This window comes from Numenius arquata, chromosome 1, assembly GCF_964106895.1.
Source record: "Numenius arquata chromosome 1, bNumArq3.hap1.1, whole genome shotgun sequence".
NCBI classification, from domain to species: Eukaryota; Metazoa; Chordata; class Aves; order Charadriiformes; family Scolopacidae; genus Numenius; species Numenius arquata.
In genome coordinates, this window is record NC_133576.1 from 84,538,603 (window position 1) to 84,551,956 (window position 13,354).

The window sequence follows — 13,354 nt, forward strand, 5'->3', positions numbered from 1 at the left end:
TCCTCTCCCTCTTGCCTATTTAGGTAGACACTGAAAGAAAGAGATGATGCAGTGGAAACCATGTTCATGTAAATAAATGTAGAAAATGCAAGGGAATGCTGTAATCAAGCTTTGAAAGAAGCACAGGTTTTACTAATTTGAGTGGATGTTGTCTGCTGTTAGCTTGTTATATACCTTCTTAGTCCCTTTTGAAAAACGGAGTTTTCATACCAAAGCCACTTGAATTCTGCATTTCTCAGTGTTGTATGTCCTCATTGTTGTTTTGAAAAATCAAGACTATGCCTAAGAGCCTCATCTGTACAGCAAGAACACAGTATCAGTGAAACTAGACTTAGATGAACCAAAGTGGAGATCTGCCATTCACCCCAGGCTCTGAGAAGAGGTTTTAAAAAATAATTTTCCCCTTTGTTGTGTGGAAGTCATGGCAATGCCCTGGGAATCCTGCCTAGTCAAATGAGCCCATGGACACTGGCATTCATAGAAAAAACAGATGTCAGGAGGTCAGCAAATCTACTTCCTACCCTTGGACTATGCTGCCTATGTTGATCAGACATCACAACAGAGATTAATCTAATCTGTTTTTTAAATATCAGGGAAGGGAGGTCTTTATTTCCCCCAGCCATCAGTCCCAGTCTGCACAATACTCACAGAAGTTTTTTTCTGTTTGCTGACTCACCCTTGCCCTGAAACTAGTTCAATTTAATTTTTCTGTTACTGTAATTCACTGTTGCTTGGAGATTATCCTGAGCTGTGCTGGCGAGTATGAAGCTAGAAAAGCAAGAGGTCAGGATAGGAAGAAGGCCAATAAAGTTCCAGATTTTCTGCAATGTATCAGTTGATAGAAAATGTAAAGAAAGACTTTGCTCTTCAGAAGCTGTATTATCAATATTAGAAATGTGGTTTAAAACCGGGAAGACTTGAAATGGTAATCAAATAGGAGCAGAAAGTTTAATGTCTATTACGTGCTGAGACTGGAATGGTGAAATAAGCTCTTAGCTGCTTAGGAATGGATAAGAGAGGGCTACGTAGTTCAGGACAGCAATATTGTAAATACACATGAATCAGTGTTTTAACTAATAGCACAGGGAGCTGCTGCTGACGGCTGTCTTTAAACCCATCAAATCATCCTACAGAAGTATCAGTGTCTACGAATCTGTGCATATGGAGATGAAATAGTAAGGAGGAACTGAACAGGTCGTAGATGTGTCAATTTTAACTTTAAGACAACCTTTTCTGATACTTTTCTACTGCATCAAATATTTAACTTAATAGAAAGTAACTGGTCTGAATCTTATCTTAGCAGATAATCAATAGAAACTATTTGCTATGGATAAGTGATTTTAATATACTTTTGTGTAAAGCAAGTGGATATCCAAACATCAAAAGAACTGAACTATTAATGTTAACAGAAATATTGTGTGTGCTTGTATGTGCGCGTGTGTGACATTTACATAGAAAAATGTGAATGGAAATTAAAAGTTCTTTAGGAAGAATCATAGTGGCCAAGATAAATTCAATGCGGCAGTCAAAGATGGAGAGGACTCTGGCTTGAAACCCAGACTGATTCAGTGTTGAAGATAGTAAGGGCGAGATTCAGTTGTTTAAGCATAGGTGCCTACTGTCATTTATAAGGCACCAGAATCATCAGCACAGGACTGGCAAATATGACACAATTAATGGAAGTCTGAAACCTTCTGGAGTGGTCACTTGTGGACAAGTGGTATACCCTACCGTGTCTAAAATGGGAGAAGGCACCTACGCTTAGGCACTTGACTTGCACCATAATTTAAGGAGAATGAATAAGTCAATTAGCATAACTAAAAAACTGTGGCATGTAGAAAATCAATATGGGGATGTAGAAAAAGATATGGGGAAAACAGAGACGGCTAGTGGGGTAACAGGGAGAAATAGGAGGAGCACCCGAGGACGACTGTTGGTATTATATACTGGTGACCAGATCGAAATTGCAAAATTATGTACAGCTTGGTTGTGCAGCAGTGACATTTCTATTCTGCAGCTGGACAAGAGCAGGCCGATGCGTCTGCATTGCAGAAGGACGAGAAACTATTCTCCAGCAGATACGTCAGCAAGATGGTGAGTCAGGCCACCGGATAGTGACAAGCTGGGCTCACAGCCAGCGGGACAAGCCTGCTTTCTTGCCTGTGGCACGGCGGGAAACAAGGCTGCCTGTTTGGTTTGTCAGGCAGGCATATGGTCTGCTTTTCTGCCTGTCTTCAATCAAAAACATTAAACTCAAACAATGTACTCTTGTAAAGCCTTTGCATTCTGCTATCATAGCTTGTCTTTGGGAAACTACTCCCTCTGATGTCTTTCAAACAGCTTTGAATCTGATTCTGTCCCTAGAACTGCCTCAGATATGCCACAGAGTGCTCAGCAAGTATGTTATCCAGACTTTTCAGACACACTCATGCACGTGTCTTCTTGTTTTTCTAGGTACCTATCTCGAGGCCCTGGGGTATGACATGGAGAAACTGCTCAGACCTGAAATCAACGGCCTTCTGCCTGAAAGGGAAAGGTTACAGTGCTACGTCCTCTGAAAGACTAAGCTTTAGGTTCCTATTGAATAATCAGGATTGGTGGTTATATTTCACCAGAAGATCCACGGATTCACCATTTGGAAATTAGTTGAAACTGCCCAGTTATCTTCTTAGAGTTTTGAGAAAAGCAGATGTTTGTGAACTCGTACTCTAGTGCTAAGTGCCACAGAAAATGCGCATGAAGAAACTTTTCAGTCTGACTGTATTCAGAGTGAGAAGAGAGTAGAGCAAAAAGGGCTTAAGGCCATGCATCATACAGGTGCTTATTTAGTGACTACTGTCTTTCTTGTGCACTGAATAAACAGGGAATCTTGCATGTTTGCGTGTTTGTGACATCCTCTGTGATTATCTAATTGGTGTCCCTAGCACAATGTATATGCATAATGGGTTTAATTCAGGTGCCATTGGTGTAATTTTGCCACTACCCTATTTGAGTAGTTGGCTTTGCTAGACTGCTACCTGTATTACAGAATTACTAAGTTGCACTTTGATTAGTTTGCTATGTATTTTGCCCTTTCTGTGTTGTGAATATACCATTGTCACAGCAAAATATTCAATGGATAAATGGGCTTTTTTTAAATGGATAAGTTACTTTTCCACCCTCCCCAAATAGAAAGATTACTAATTTCATTACTGTGCTATTTTCCCTTCATCTTCCTCTCCATGTGCAGCCTTAGATTTTCCTGAGCATCTCTGTTGCTAATTGCTTTACAATTATTTATTACTGCATCAGTTTCTAATGGTTACATTAGAAACAGAGAGAGTTACAAGTTATTTTGGCTTTCAAGATATTATTTTTTTTTGGTTGAATTTTATTTTCCCCTTCCCTTTTAGTTTTCCGTTCTCCAAAACGTCATAGAGTGTTTTTTTTTGGACTTAGAAGTAAACACTAGTATTTATTTTAAAATTAAGTAGTGTCAACGTTTGTCACTGATAATGCTGGCAAAGGAAAAATGTACTTCTTAACGTTTGTTCTTTGTCCTTTTCCTACCATTACAATAATATCAGAAAAAATTATTTTAATATTTTACTTTAATACTTTTAACTGTATTTTTAAAATAAATTACTTGTTCATGACCAGTATTCTACTTCCTTGCCAAAACTAAGAAACATTTGGATAATTTTTCATTGCAAGACAACTGGCCTGGTATTTTACTTCACAAAGGTAATGCTTCATGAATATAAGTCAGTTTTAAGATCTACATCTTCCTTTCCCTCACTGCCTGACCCAAACTTCATTGACACTTGGGGACTTGCATTGGGCTGTCATACCTTTTAATTCTCTTAGGAGTATCTAGTTAGATAAATTTGCTTCACAGAAGTCTTAACCTGCCAGATTTTGCTGATGGGCAGAGCTTTTCTTCATATGTTTTGGGAGGTGATTTAAATTAATTATTCAGGTTCTGGTATACATAAGCACTATTTTGTTAAAGCCTGTCCTTTCAAACCACTGCACTATTTCTGCAAGTTTATTTCCCTGTTTTAATCTGGAAGGATATATAGACAGTTGTTGACAAGCGTATTACTTATTGCTTGCAAATTCTGTGGCACATCGTCTACACTCAAGCAGCACATGCTGTTGCCAGCCTCATCAGTGTTCACTGACAGCAAGCTTAAGCTTGATGTGTTTGACTTAGGGCTGTTATGACATCCTTGGAAGCATGAACTGATGCTGTTTTTTCAGTAATACAGGGTAGCCCAGAACCTATCTCTCTTTTGTCAGCTCAACAACGTGTCAGCTCCGATGCCTATAATGAAAGTCAGATGGCAGCCCTGTTAATTCTTTCAGATTAGATATTAGGAGGAAATTCTTTACTGTGAGGGTAGTGAAGCACTGGAACAGGTTGCCCAGGGAAGTTGTGGACGCCCCATCCCTGGAAGTGTTTAAGGCCAGGCTGGATGGGGCTTTGAGCAACCTGGTCTAGTGGAGGTGTCCCTGCCCGTGGCAGGGGGTTTGGAACTTGATGATCTTTAAGGTCCCTTCCAACTCTAACCATTCTATGATCCTATGATTCACTGGCAATGCATCTTAGTGGGAAGAGATAGGGTTGGTCACTACTGGGGACATGAAGTGAATAAACAGAATGTAAGAATGGTGCCTGTCTTGCAAGGGGGAGTACACCTGGACTACTGTGACCAGTTGTGGGCTCCCCACTACAAGAGAACCATGGACGTACTGGAGAAAGTCCAGCAAAGGGCCATGAAGATGAATGAAGGGACTGGAGCATCCCTCCTATGAGAAGAGGCTCATCAACGTATATAAATACCTGAAGGGAGGGTGCAAAGAAGACAGAGCCAGGCTCTGCTCGGTGGAGCCCAGTGACAGGAGCAGAGGCAATGGGCACAGACTGAAACTCGGGAGGTTCCCTCTGAACACCAGGAAACGCTCCTTGCACTATGAGGGTGACCGAGCCCTGGCACAAGGTACACAGGGAGGTTGTGGACAACTTGGAGATCTTCAAAAGCTGTCTGGACATGGCCATGGGCAACTGTCTCTAGGTTTGTCCTGGTCTGGGGTGGAGCAGAGGCAACTCTCTGTTCAATGAGACGGGCTCGGCGCCGCTTCCCCCCAGCGGCGGGGCGGCCCTCGGCCCTCCCGGAGGAGGCTCCCGCCCCTCAGCACGGCCGCCGGGGCGGGCGCCGCGGGGGAGCCGGGCCGACAGGAGGCGTCCGTCCCGCGGCGGGAGGGAGGAGGGACGAGGCGGGGGGTGCCGGCTCTCCCGGAAACAGCGCCGGCCGGCGGCAAAGCGGCGGCGGCTGCCGCGGTGGGAAGTCGTCCTCTGGTCCTGCGCCCTCGCCGCCGGCGGCAAGGAGGGTTGGGGCGGCGCGGCGCGGCGGGCGGCATGGAAGCGGTGCCCCGCGAGGAGAAGCCCAACCCGCTGCGGGATGCCAACCTCTGCTCCCGGCTCTTCTTCTGGTGAGCGCCCGGGCGAGGGCAAGGGCAGCGTGGAAGGAAGGAGGGAGGGCAGCCGGCGCAGAGAGGTGCGGCCCCGGGGCGCCCGCCGGCGGGGAGGGCGCCGCTCGCCTCGCCTGGCCGCTCGGCTGCGGGGCCCGGCCGGCGGCGGGGGGGATGCTGAGCCTCGGCTGCTCGGCTCGCACTTGAACGCGGTTCCCTCCCGGGAGGGGTTCGGGCGCCCCGGAGGCGGGGGGGGGGGAGGCGGCGGCGGCCGGCAATGACTCTGCAGCCGTGGCTCGGCCCCGACCTGCCGCCCGCCCCCGCCGGCCCGGCGTGTCAGCCCTGCCGGCCGGGGCAGCCCCGGCGCAGGCAGGTGGCAGCGGGAACCGGCGGCGAGGCGGGGCGAGGTCAGCTGAGGTGAAGCCGGCAGCCCGCGCCGGGCGGGTAATCCCTGAGACGGCCCTGCCGGCGGCCTGGCCGCCTCGGGGCAGGGCAGCCCTCAGCCGGGCGGGCGGCGCGCAGCGGGGCCCGTCGCCTCCTTCGAGCACATGTTTGAGGCCCCTCGGTGGCAGCGGAGGCGTCCCCGGCCGGGTCTGCCCTCCCGGCGCCGGGTACAGGGCTCTCTCCCCGGCGTTGTTCTGGTTTCCCCGCTTGCATAACGGATCGCGGGCAGGTATTGCTCATCTCGGTAGGGCTGGCTCATCTCGCTGTCGGCGTGGGGCTTTCCCCCGCCGCGGGTGAGGTGGTTTCTGAGCTGCACAGCTGCGTGGGAGTTTCACAGAATCACAGGATGGCTTGGGGAGGAAGGGTCCTGGAAGATCATCCAGTTCCAAACCCCTGCCACGGGCAGGGAGACATCTCACTAGACCAGGTTGCTCGCAGCCCCGTCCGACCTGGTCCTGAACACTTCCAGGGATGGGGCATCCACGACTTCCCTGGGCATTCCCGGTGTGAGGCATGGCTGGGCAGCAGCCTGGCTGCTCTCATCCACCCTTCAGTAGTCGGCTGCCTTGTCGCCCGCGGGGGGGGCTTGGGGGTGTCACACAGCCAAGGCAGGGGGTGTTGTGCTATCGCCACAAACTTCTATGGGACCGAGTGACCGCTAGTCCAAGGTTAATGCTCGTTCTCTTATTAGTGGGGGCCTCGGCGTGGGTATATATGATTACTCAATACAGCTCAACAGTTTAGTTGCTTTGAAATTTAATAGGAAAAGACATGTAACCTAAAATGGGAGAGCATCCAGCTAGATGATCCAGCTAGATCTAGCAGATCCCCTTTGGAAGAGGGCAGTTATGGGGCTACTGCTTATTCTGCTTCACCTACTGTAGCCTGAGCGAAGACACGCAGGCTGTGTTGTGTGGTGGAGGGGGAAGGAAGAGAGGGCATAGCACGTGAGGCTGTTTTTTTTTTTGAAAGCCTCTGAAACACAAGTGAAAACTGTTTGATCCTATAAACCAGCTCTGAGCAGGTGCAGAAATCCCTTTTGGAAGGTAGGGGGATTTAAAAATTCCTGGCAAATTTTAGCTTGGCAAATTTTCGCTTAGCAAATTTTCAGTCAAGGATGTGTCCTGAGTGGTACTCTGTGCAAAAAGAAAGAAAGGAGAAAAAAAAAAAAAAAAAAAAAGGATGTTGTATGCTCGCACAGAATGCCCTGTGTTCAGCATTTTTACTTGTAATTCCTTCTTTGACACCAGGGGTGCCCGTGTTGGAAACAGCTTTGAGAGGAAAACCAGACAGAATGGGATGAACCTCAGTTGGCCACATAGCATTCCAGGCCTGCTTTCTGGTCTCTTCCCTTTCCCTTGCCGAGACTGTGTGGCGTTACTGGTAGTTCTGCCAAAACCAACACAGCTAGATGTGAAAAAGGAAGTGTGCAGTGCCTGTAGCTACTTTTTTGACTGTTCCTATCATCTTTTTTTTTTTTAGGCCTTTTGTATCAAACTCCATGTATTGCAGTGAAGTGTTCAACAGCAACAGTGAAGTACCTTAACTTTCCCAAGTTTTTAGGCAAGCACTGAAAGGCTCCTTTTACTCCAGAAGCGTTAGTAGGTTCTCACTGTGCAAAGAGAAGAGTAGGTGGAAGTCTGTGCTTGTGGCATGACGGGCCTGCTGAAAGTCCAGAGATGGATTGGGACTGCATGCTCTGTAGTCAGGTGGTAGTGTACAGTTGTAGGGCTTGTGCTTTGAAAAGGGGTTTAGTGGGGTATGAAGAGCTTTAGAAGTTGCCCTATGTACTGTTTTTCAGGCTTTCATAGCAGTATAATTCACAGCAGTGGAAGTACCCCTTTAAAGTCTCTTCTCTTTCATGATCACATGCAGAACAGGTAACATACCAGTATATCCTTGTTATTTAGTAGTCAGAAAGCATTAGCGTTTTCTTAGTGAAAATTTCAGCTGAAATGATGCCTGCAGTGGTTTAAATTGGGTAAGCAGGGGCTGTCACATTTCTGCAAGTTGACACAGTTTTACATAAAGTACAAGGAAGTATTAAAACACTCTTTGTTAGTTATAAAGCTAACTTTAAGGGTAGCTTTAAGCATTGTTATTCCTTTCTACAAAGCGTATGGCGTCTGACAGACAGCTGTGTGGGTACTGCTTCATTTTAACTGCTGTCTCACACAGGATGTTCCGAGATGGTTTCAGCTGGAGAACTGGATAAACAGTGCTTGTGGACAGCTGTCTTGGGAGTAGTGGCAACCACCACTGTGCAGTTACCTGAGTATGCCTGCTCTGCTCTCCAAATCTCAGGTGTTGGCAGCTTGTTGTCTATAAGGGTAGACGGTAGGACATTGCAGGTAGCTAGGCAAGGGTCCTTCTTATTTTTATTTTATTTATGTTTTGCTCCTAAAGTGCAATTTCGCCATTGTAAGGAAGCACCCTCTCGTTTGTTGCCAGTGGTGTGGAAGAAGAGCTAAAATTATTGCCTGACAGAAACAGGATAAAACTCACGGGAGAAAAGAAGTCATGTTTTCATTGAATTATAAAACCAAGGTTATGAGTGTGTAGGCTGAAGACACATTCTTCTCCCATTGTTCAAAGCTTGTCTTCTTGCTTTTGGGTTGTGACTTTGACAAGTATGAACTTGATGAACATTAAATGCTCTAGTAGTACATTCATGGGAAAGAGGAGCATCTAGGTTGTGTGAGAATATTGTTATTTTTATAGTACATCCCTTGTGTAATGTTAGTAGGGATGTTACAAGAGCAAAAACCTTTCTGACAGAAGTATGCAGATCAGGGCAGTTGCAGAATATTCTTGTTTTCCATATCCCTCACTGAATTATCTGTATTAACATAGGGTTATCAAAGCCCAAATTGTTGCTCTGGATGTTCAGATATTGCTGTAACTACTGACCTTCAGAGACACAAGTTCTCACAGTCACCAAACTTCTTTAAGCTCTGGCTGGTATTCCAGTTACGCAGTTAGCAGCACTCAGGTATATTTCTGATTTACTTCATCAATGTTCTGTTGTTTGTTTGTGTGGTTGTTTTTTTTTTTTTTTTTTAATTGCTGGCTTAGCTTCCTGGTGAAACTGAAGGCTTTGAAGGATGGATAGGAGGATTTGCTTTCTTTTTTAGGTCTGTCCAAGAGAGAGAGAATTCAGTCCAGTGGTTTTCATGATTAAACAGCTATTCCGTTGTAGAAAGTGTTTTGAGTTTAAAAAGCCTTATCCTCTATACTTTATGCACTTGAGAATAGCACTTTTCACATCTTTCTTTTTCTGCTGTGGAGGGTGAGGATTATTAATTAGTAACTGTACAACATAAAAGTATTTCTGTTTTCTAACTATTAACACATCTTTGAGCTTGCATGTTCATTAAGTAGCAGGTGTATTTTTATTTGCTTATAGCATTTGCTCTGTTGATTTATCAAAGATATCCTAGCTATATAGCAGTTGAGGTTTTTTTTTATGTAGTCTGTTGTTCAGGCATCGAATCCACTTCAGTGGAAAGTTAGAAAACATGTCCTATGATTAAATTTTTAAAAGACTGGATAACTTTTGGCCTGTTAATAACATGAGAAGGAGGGCAAGCTGGAACACTCTGGAAAGGGTATCTGGTGTTTTTGTTCAGAGAAGTAAAATAAATTAAAGTCTTGCTAAATTTCATATATTTATAATTTATTTTTAATAATAATAGTAGTTACTTATCTGTCACAGTCTCTCTGGGCTCCTTTGGAGCACTGGACATTGTCAGCATCCTAAGTCTTGATCCCTTTTTACATCATCACTTGACATGTGGCAATTGCTGTTGCAATAACAGTGTTAAAACATGGACTGAAAACTTGCTCCAAGGCATCCGCAGAGTTATGATTCCAAGGAATAAACGACTGGTTTGTCATTACCTGTTGGTGTCTGACACCGTTGTTCTTGGCTTACTAGGTATGCGCTTTAGGGAAAATGACAAAACCACCAAGTCTTCTTCCCTGCTCTGACTTGGGGCGTAGTGGGAGAAGACTAAAAAAAAAAAAGGATCTTTACCTGTGAATTTAAGCATGAACAGAATGGGGTAAGCACAGATATGCAAGTTCCAAGATTTTCAGTGTTGACTGCACAGTATGTAGCTGTTTGACCAAACAGCCATGTCACACACCTCCCTTGTAGCAGTGCAAGTAACTAGGTGCTTTACCTTAACTTCTTCCTCCTCTAGCGACCCATAGCTTAGAATCGGAAGGGCCACTGACTCATTTAGTTGGACTTCTGAGTAGGCCTAAATGTCACCTGCATTTTAGTCCTGTGACTTGGCTCTCCTCAAAAACATATCTTGCCTTGCATTGAAAGAAGTTAGGCAAAGAATTCTTTGCCTTTCTTGGAAGTTCCAGCTGGAGTCCGGCAGTGCCACCGTTACAACTGATCCATGTTCCTTACTGTGTCAGTGAATAGATTTGCCTGTGAGGATTTTACCTTTACTTCAGATAACAGATGAAAATATCAAGCAGCATCAGGTTTTGCAATTTGCCTGCGATCCTACCTGATACCTAGTGAGTTCCCACCGGCAATGCCTAAAGTTGATGATGACTTCCAACAGATACCACTTTGTAAAAATCTCTGAGGTAGCTCATTTTTAGTTCATTTATTGACTTACTGGTGCAGGATGATTGTGGTACTGCATGAAACTCTAATAAAAGGTGTAAGCATTTTAGAATCATAGAATGGTTTAGGTTGGAAAGGGACCTTAAAGATCATCACCAGAGTGGCTGGTATCTTCAGGATGAATAAACAGAAAACACATTTTCAGTAGCTAAAGAATGAACTCATACTTTCTTCTTTTTTTTTCTGACTGAAAGAAGACACATACAACTTTTATTACAGATAATGCCTTGTTTGTTCATTTATCAGATATTTAGTATCCAATAGTCAAATTTAAATCACTGTCTCTTGAACTACTGCATACATTTTAAAGTTTTGCTTGTTTCAATGCAAGATAGCTGTATTATGCACAAGAAAATATTGTTTGAAAATCATCGTTTATGAGGTACTGAAGTTAAAACGCATGGCTAAAGAGAGCTAAATAGATTATATCGACAATGGCAAGAGTGTATAAACTACTGGAATGTTAGCATTTGCTATCTACGGTAAATATCTGTGTAGATATGTGATTAGATTTAGCTGTTTGGGTATAACAAGACACTGAGGCTATTTGCCTTTGGAATGCCTTATGTAAAGCATAAATGCTGTGTCATTTATGAGACAAAATGTCTCTCTTCTAATACCCGCAAAACTTCAAAATTAGGAGTATGTTGTGCTGTTGATTTTCTCTTTTTTTTTCCCCAAACCCAATTTTTTCAATCACCTATTTCTTTGTATCCCTGGCACCCAAACACTTGGAATAGTGGTGTGAACTCACAGGTGATTTTAATTCTTCCTATTTCCATTACTTGCCAGAAAGAATGTTAATACAGAAATTGCTACCATTAAATTTCAGCATTTGCATTTTCTTTTGGAAACTGAAATCGGAGACCATTATGCTCAACTAGACTTTCTGCTTAACTTTGGTTTCAGGGTTTGAGCCTTTTTTTTTTGTTGTTGTTGTTTCCTTTTTTCTATTAAATGTGTATGTGAGCTAGAACATAGTTTTTGGATGCATTTTTCAAATGATGAAGAAACTGCCAACTCCAACTAAGTTGTTTCAATGGTAACTAATCTAAGATTAGAAACTTGTTTGGATGACCAATTCTGTTCTGGGAAATTGAATAACTCTTTTTCCCTTCGCTCTATGTAATTACTTAGGCCCTACTTCAATAAATAGCTTGCACTGAAATTTATTTTTATAAAGTGTCATCTTCAGACCGTTATATCAAATATTTGGTATCTTGGATATTCTTCTTGTCATGGTGGATGCGGTTTGGAATCACTATTTTAATGCTAGTTTTTGGAATGCCACAGGTGCAGATGCTGCTGCTTCTCCATTCCCTGTTTCAGGCCTTGCAGAAAATGTTATCCAGTATGCAGTATGGTGGGGTGTTTTTGTATTCCCCCTCCCCCTTTCCTCACTCTGTTTGTACTTTTTTCTGCCATCTGGAATATAAGGAAGTATGTTAAGAGTAATCAGATATTTCATACCTGGCTGATGCCGTGGAGGTGAACAGCATGAAAATAGCCTGCAATAAGTGCAATCAAATACGAATTGAGTTACTGTCAGCATCAGAAAGTGGATGTTCAGCAACTTATCTGTTTACACTGGGTTGTGAAAAAGCAACAGGTTGGAAAATGAGATGAAGCTGGGTGTCAAAGGTTAATACAGTCTGGCATTGGAACTGGAAGCCTGAAGGGTGTTTTTGAGTTAATATGGCTTTGAAGTAATGTCATTGTATTCCTATTTTTTCCTACTGTAAGCAATGAGAAAATCTACTGTTTAAGCCACGGTAAGCTGGGGAGGGAAGTTGCAACCAAAACACCAGTTGAAAAACATCTGAAGAAATACCAGAACTTACTCTGTTTCCTTTATTAATTCTAGATGACTGCCCTGGTAAGGGGAAGTGGGAAAAGGCAGCTTACTGAAGAGGATAGATGAGCATGTGAAATACAGATAGGTTTAAAAAAAATAATCATGATGACTACAAGCTATTGCAGTGATATTTATGAATTCTTGCAAAATAACACTGGAGGCTGTCAGTGTGTGTCCTTCTGTCTGTACGTCCCATCCTAGCAGTGCTCCTCTGGGCTGCGAGCAAGCACATGGATTTGCACTGCTGGTGGTAGAACTTTAAGTCGTGAAGGTGGGTAATGAACAGTAGAATGAAGCAGGTAGACATCTAAGGTAAGCCACAGAGGACAAGCAATGTGGATTTATAATCAAAAGGTCCTATGAGGAAACGCCATTTATTTTACAAAAAACCCAGCTCCAAAGTAGGTGATTAAAGAGAAAGAAATATGTGTTACTTTGCAGCTTAGTAGTTGAAGTAGTGCTTCCAAGCAGCTCAAGGAGGCGAAATCCTGGGTGTTATGGAAGAATTTGAGTAAACAAAGGCTCTCCTGTGCAACTGTTGAAAAATGACTGGACATTGAGTGTAAACAGATGATGCTTGTAATTGAATGCACAAATAGGCTCAAGAGGAATGGGGAAAATGCAGTTTGTAAACCACCTCCTTAAGGAATTAGTTGATGAGAGTATACAGGAAGTGGCTTTGACTGGGTGCTGTAAAATTACCCAGAAGTTAAACTTCTGCCTATAATTACAAATAGAGAAGGACAAAAAGAAAATATTTTTCTAATTAGAAAAGTAGGCCGTGCAGTGTGATTTTTCTGACTTGGCCAGTGATAAAGCAAGGGTTTTTGTGAAACTGGCGAGAGCAAAATTTTGCACTTGTGCAGAGGGAGATAGTGTAATATGTTAGTGACCGATTATGGTGTAAGTGTTGGGGGGGCTGGTCAGGGGTATTGAAGCCTGTGGGTGCGCCC

The 13,354-nt window shown here is 43.7% G+C and overlaps 1 protein-coding gene across 2 annotated transcripts in view; it reads left to right on the forward strand.

Moving 5' to 3' along the window:
• The first annotated feature begins 5,401 nt into the window (after positions 1–5,401).
• ABCC4 (ATP binding cassette subfamily C member 4 (PEL blood group)) overlaps positions 5,402–13,354 on the forward strand; it is a 151,467-nt gene continuing 143,514 nt past the window's right edge. For both annotated transcript variants that reach the window (XM_074168923.1, XM_074168932.1), the window contains exon 1: positions 5,402–5,475. In XM_074168923.1, coding sequence (XP_074025024.1) covers positions 5,402–5,475 — 74 coding nt within the window. The remainder of the gene's footprint in view (positions 5,476–13,354) is intronic.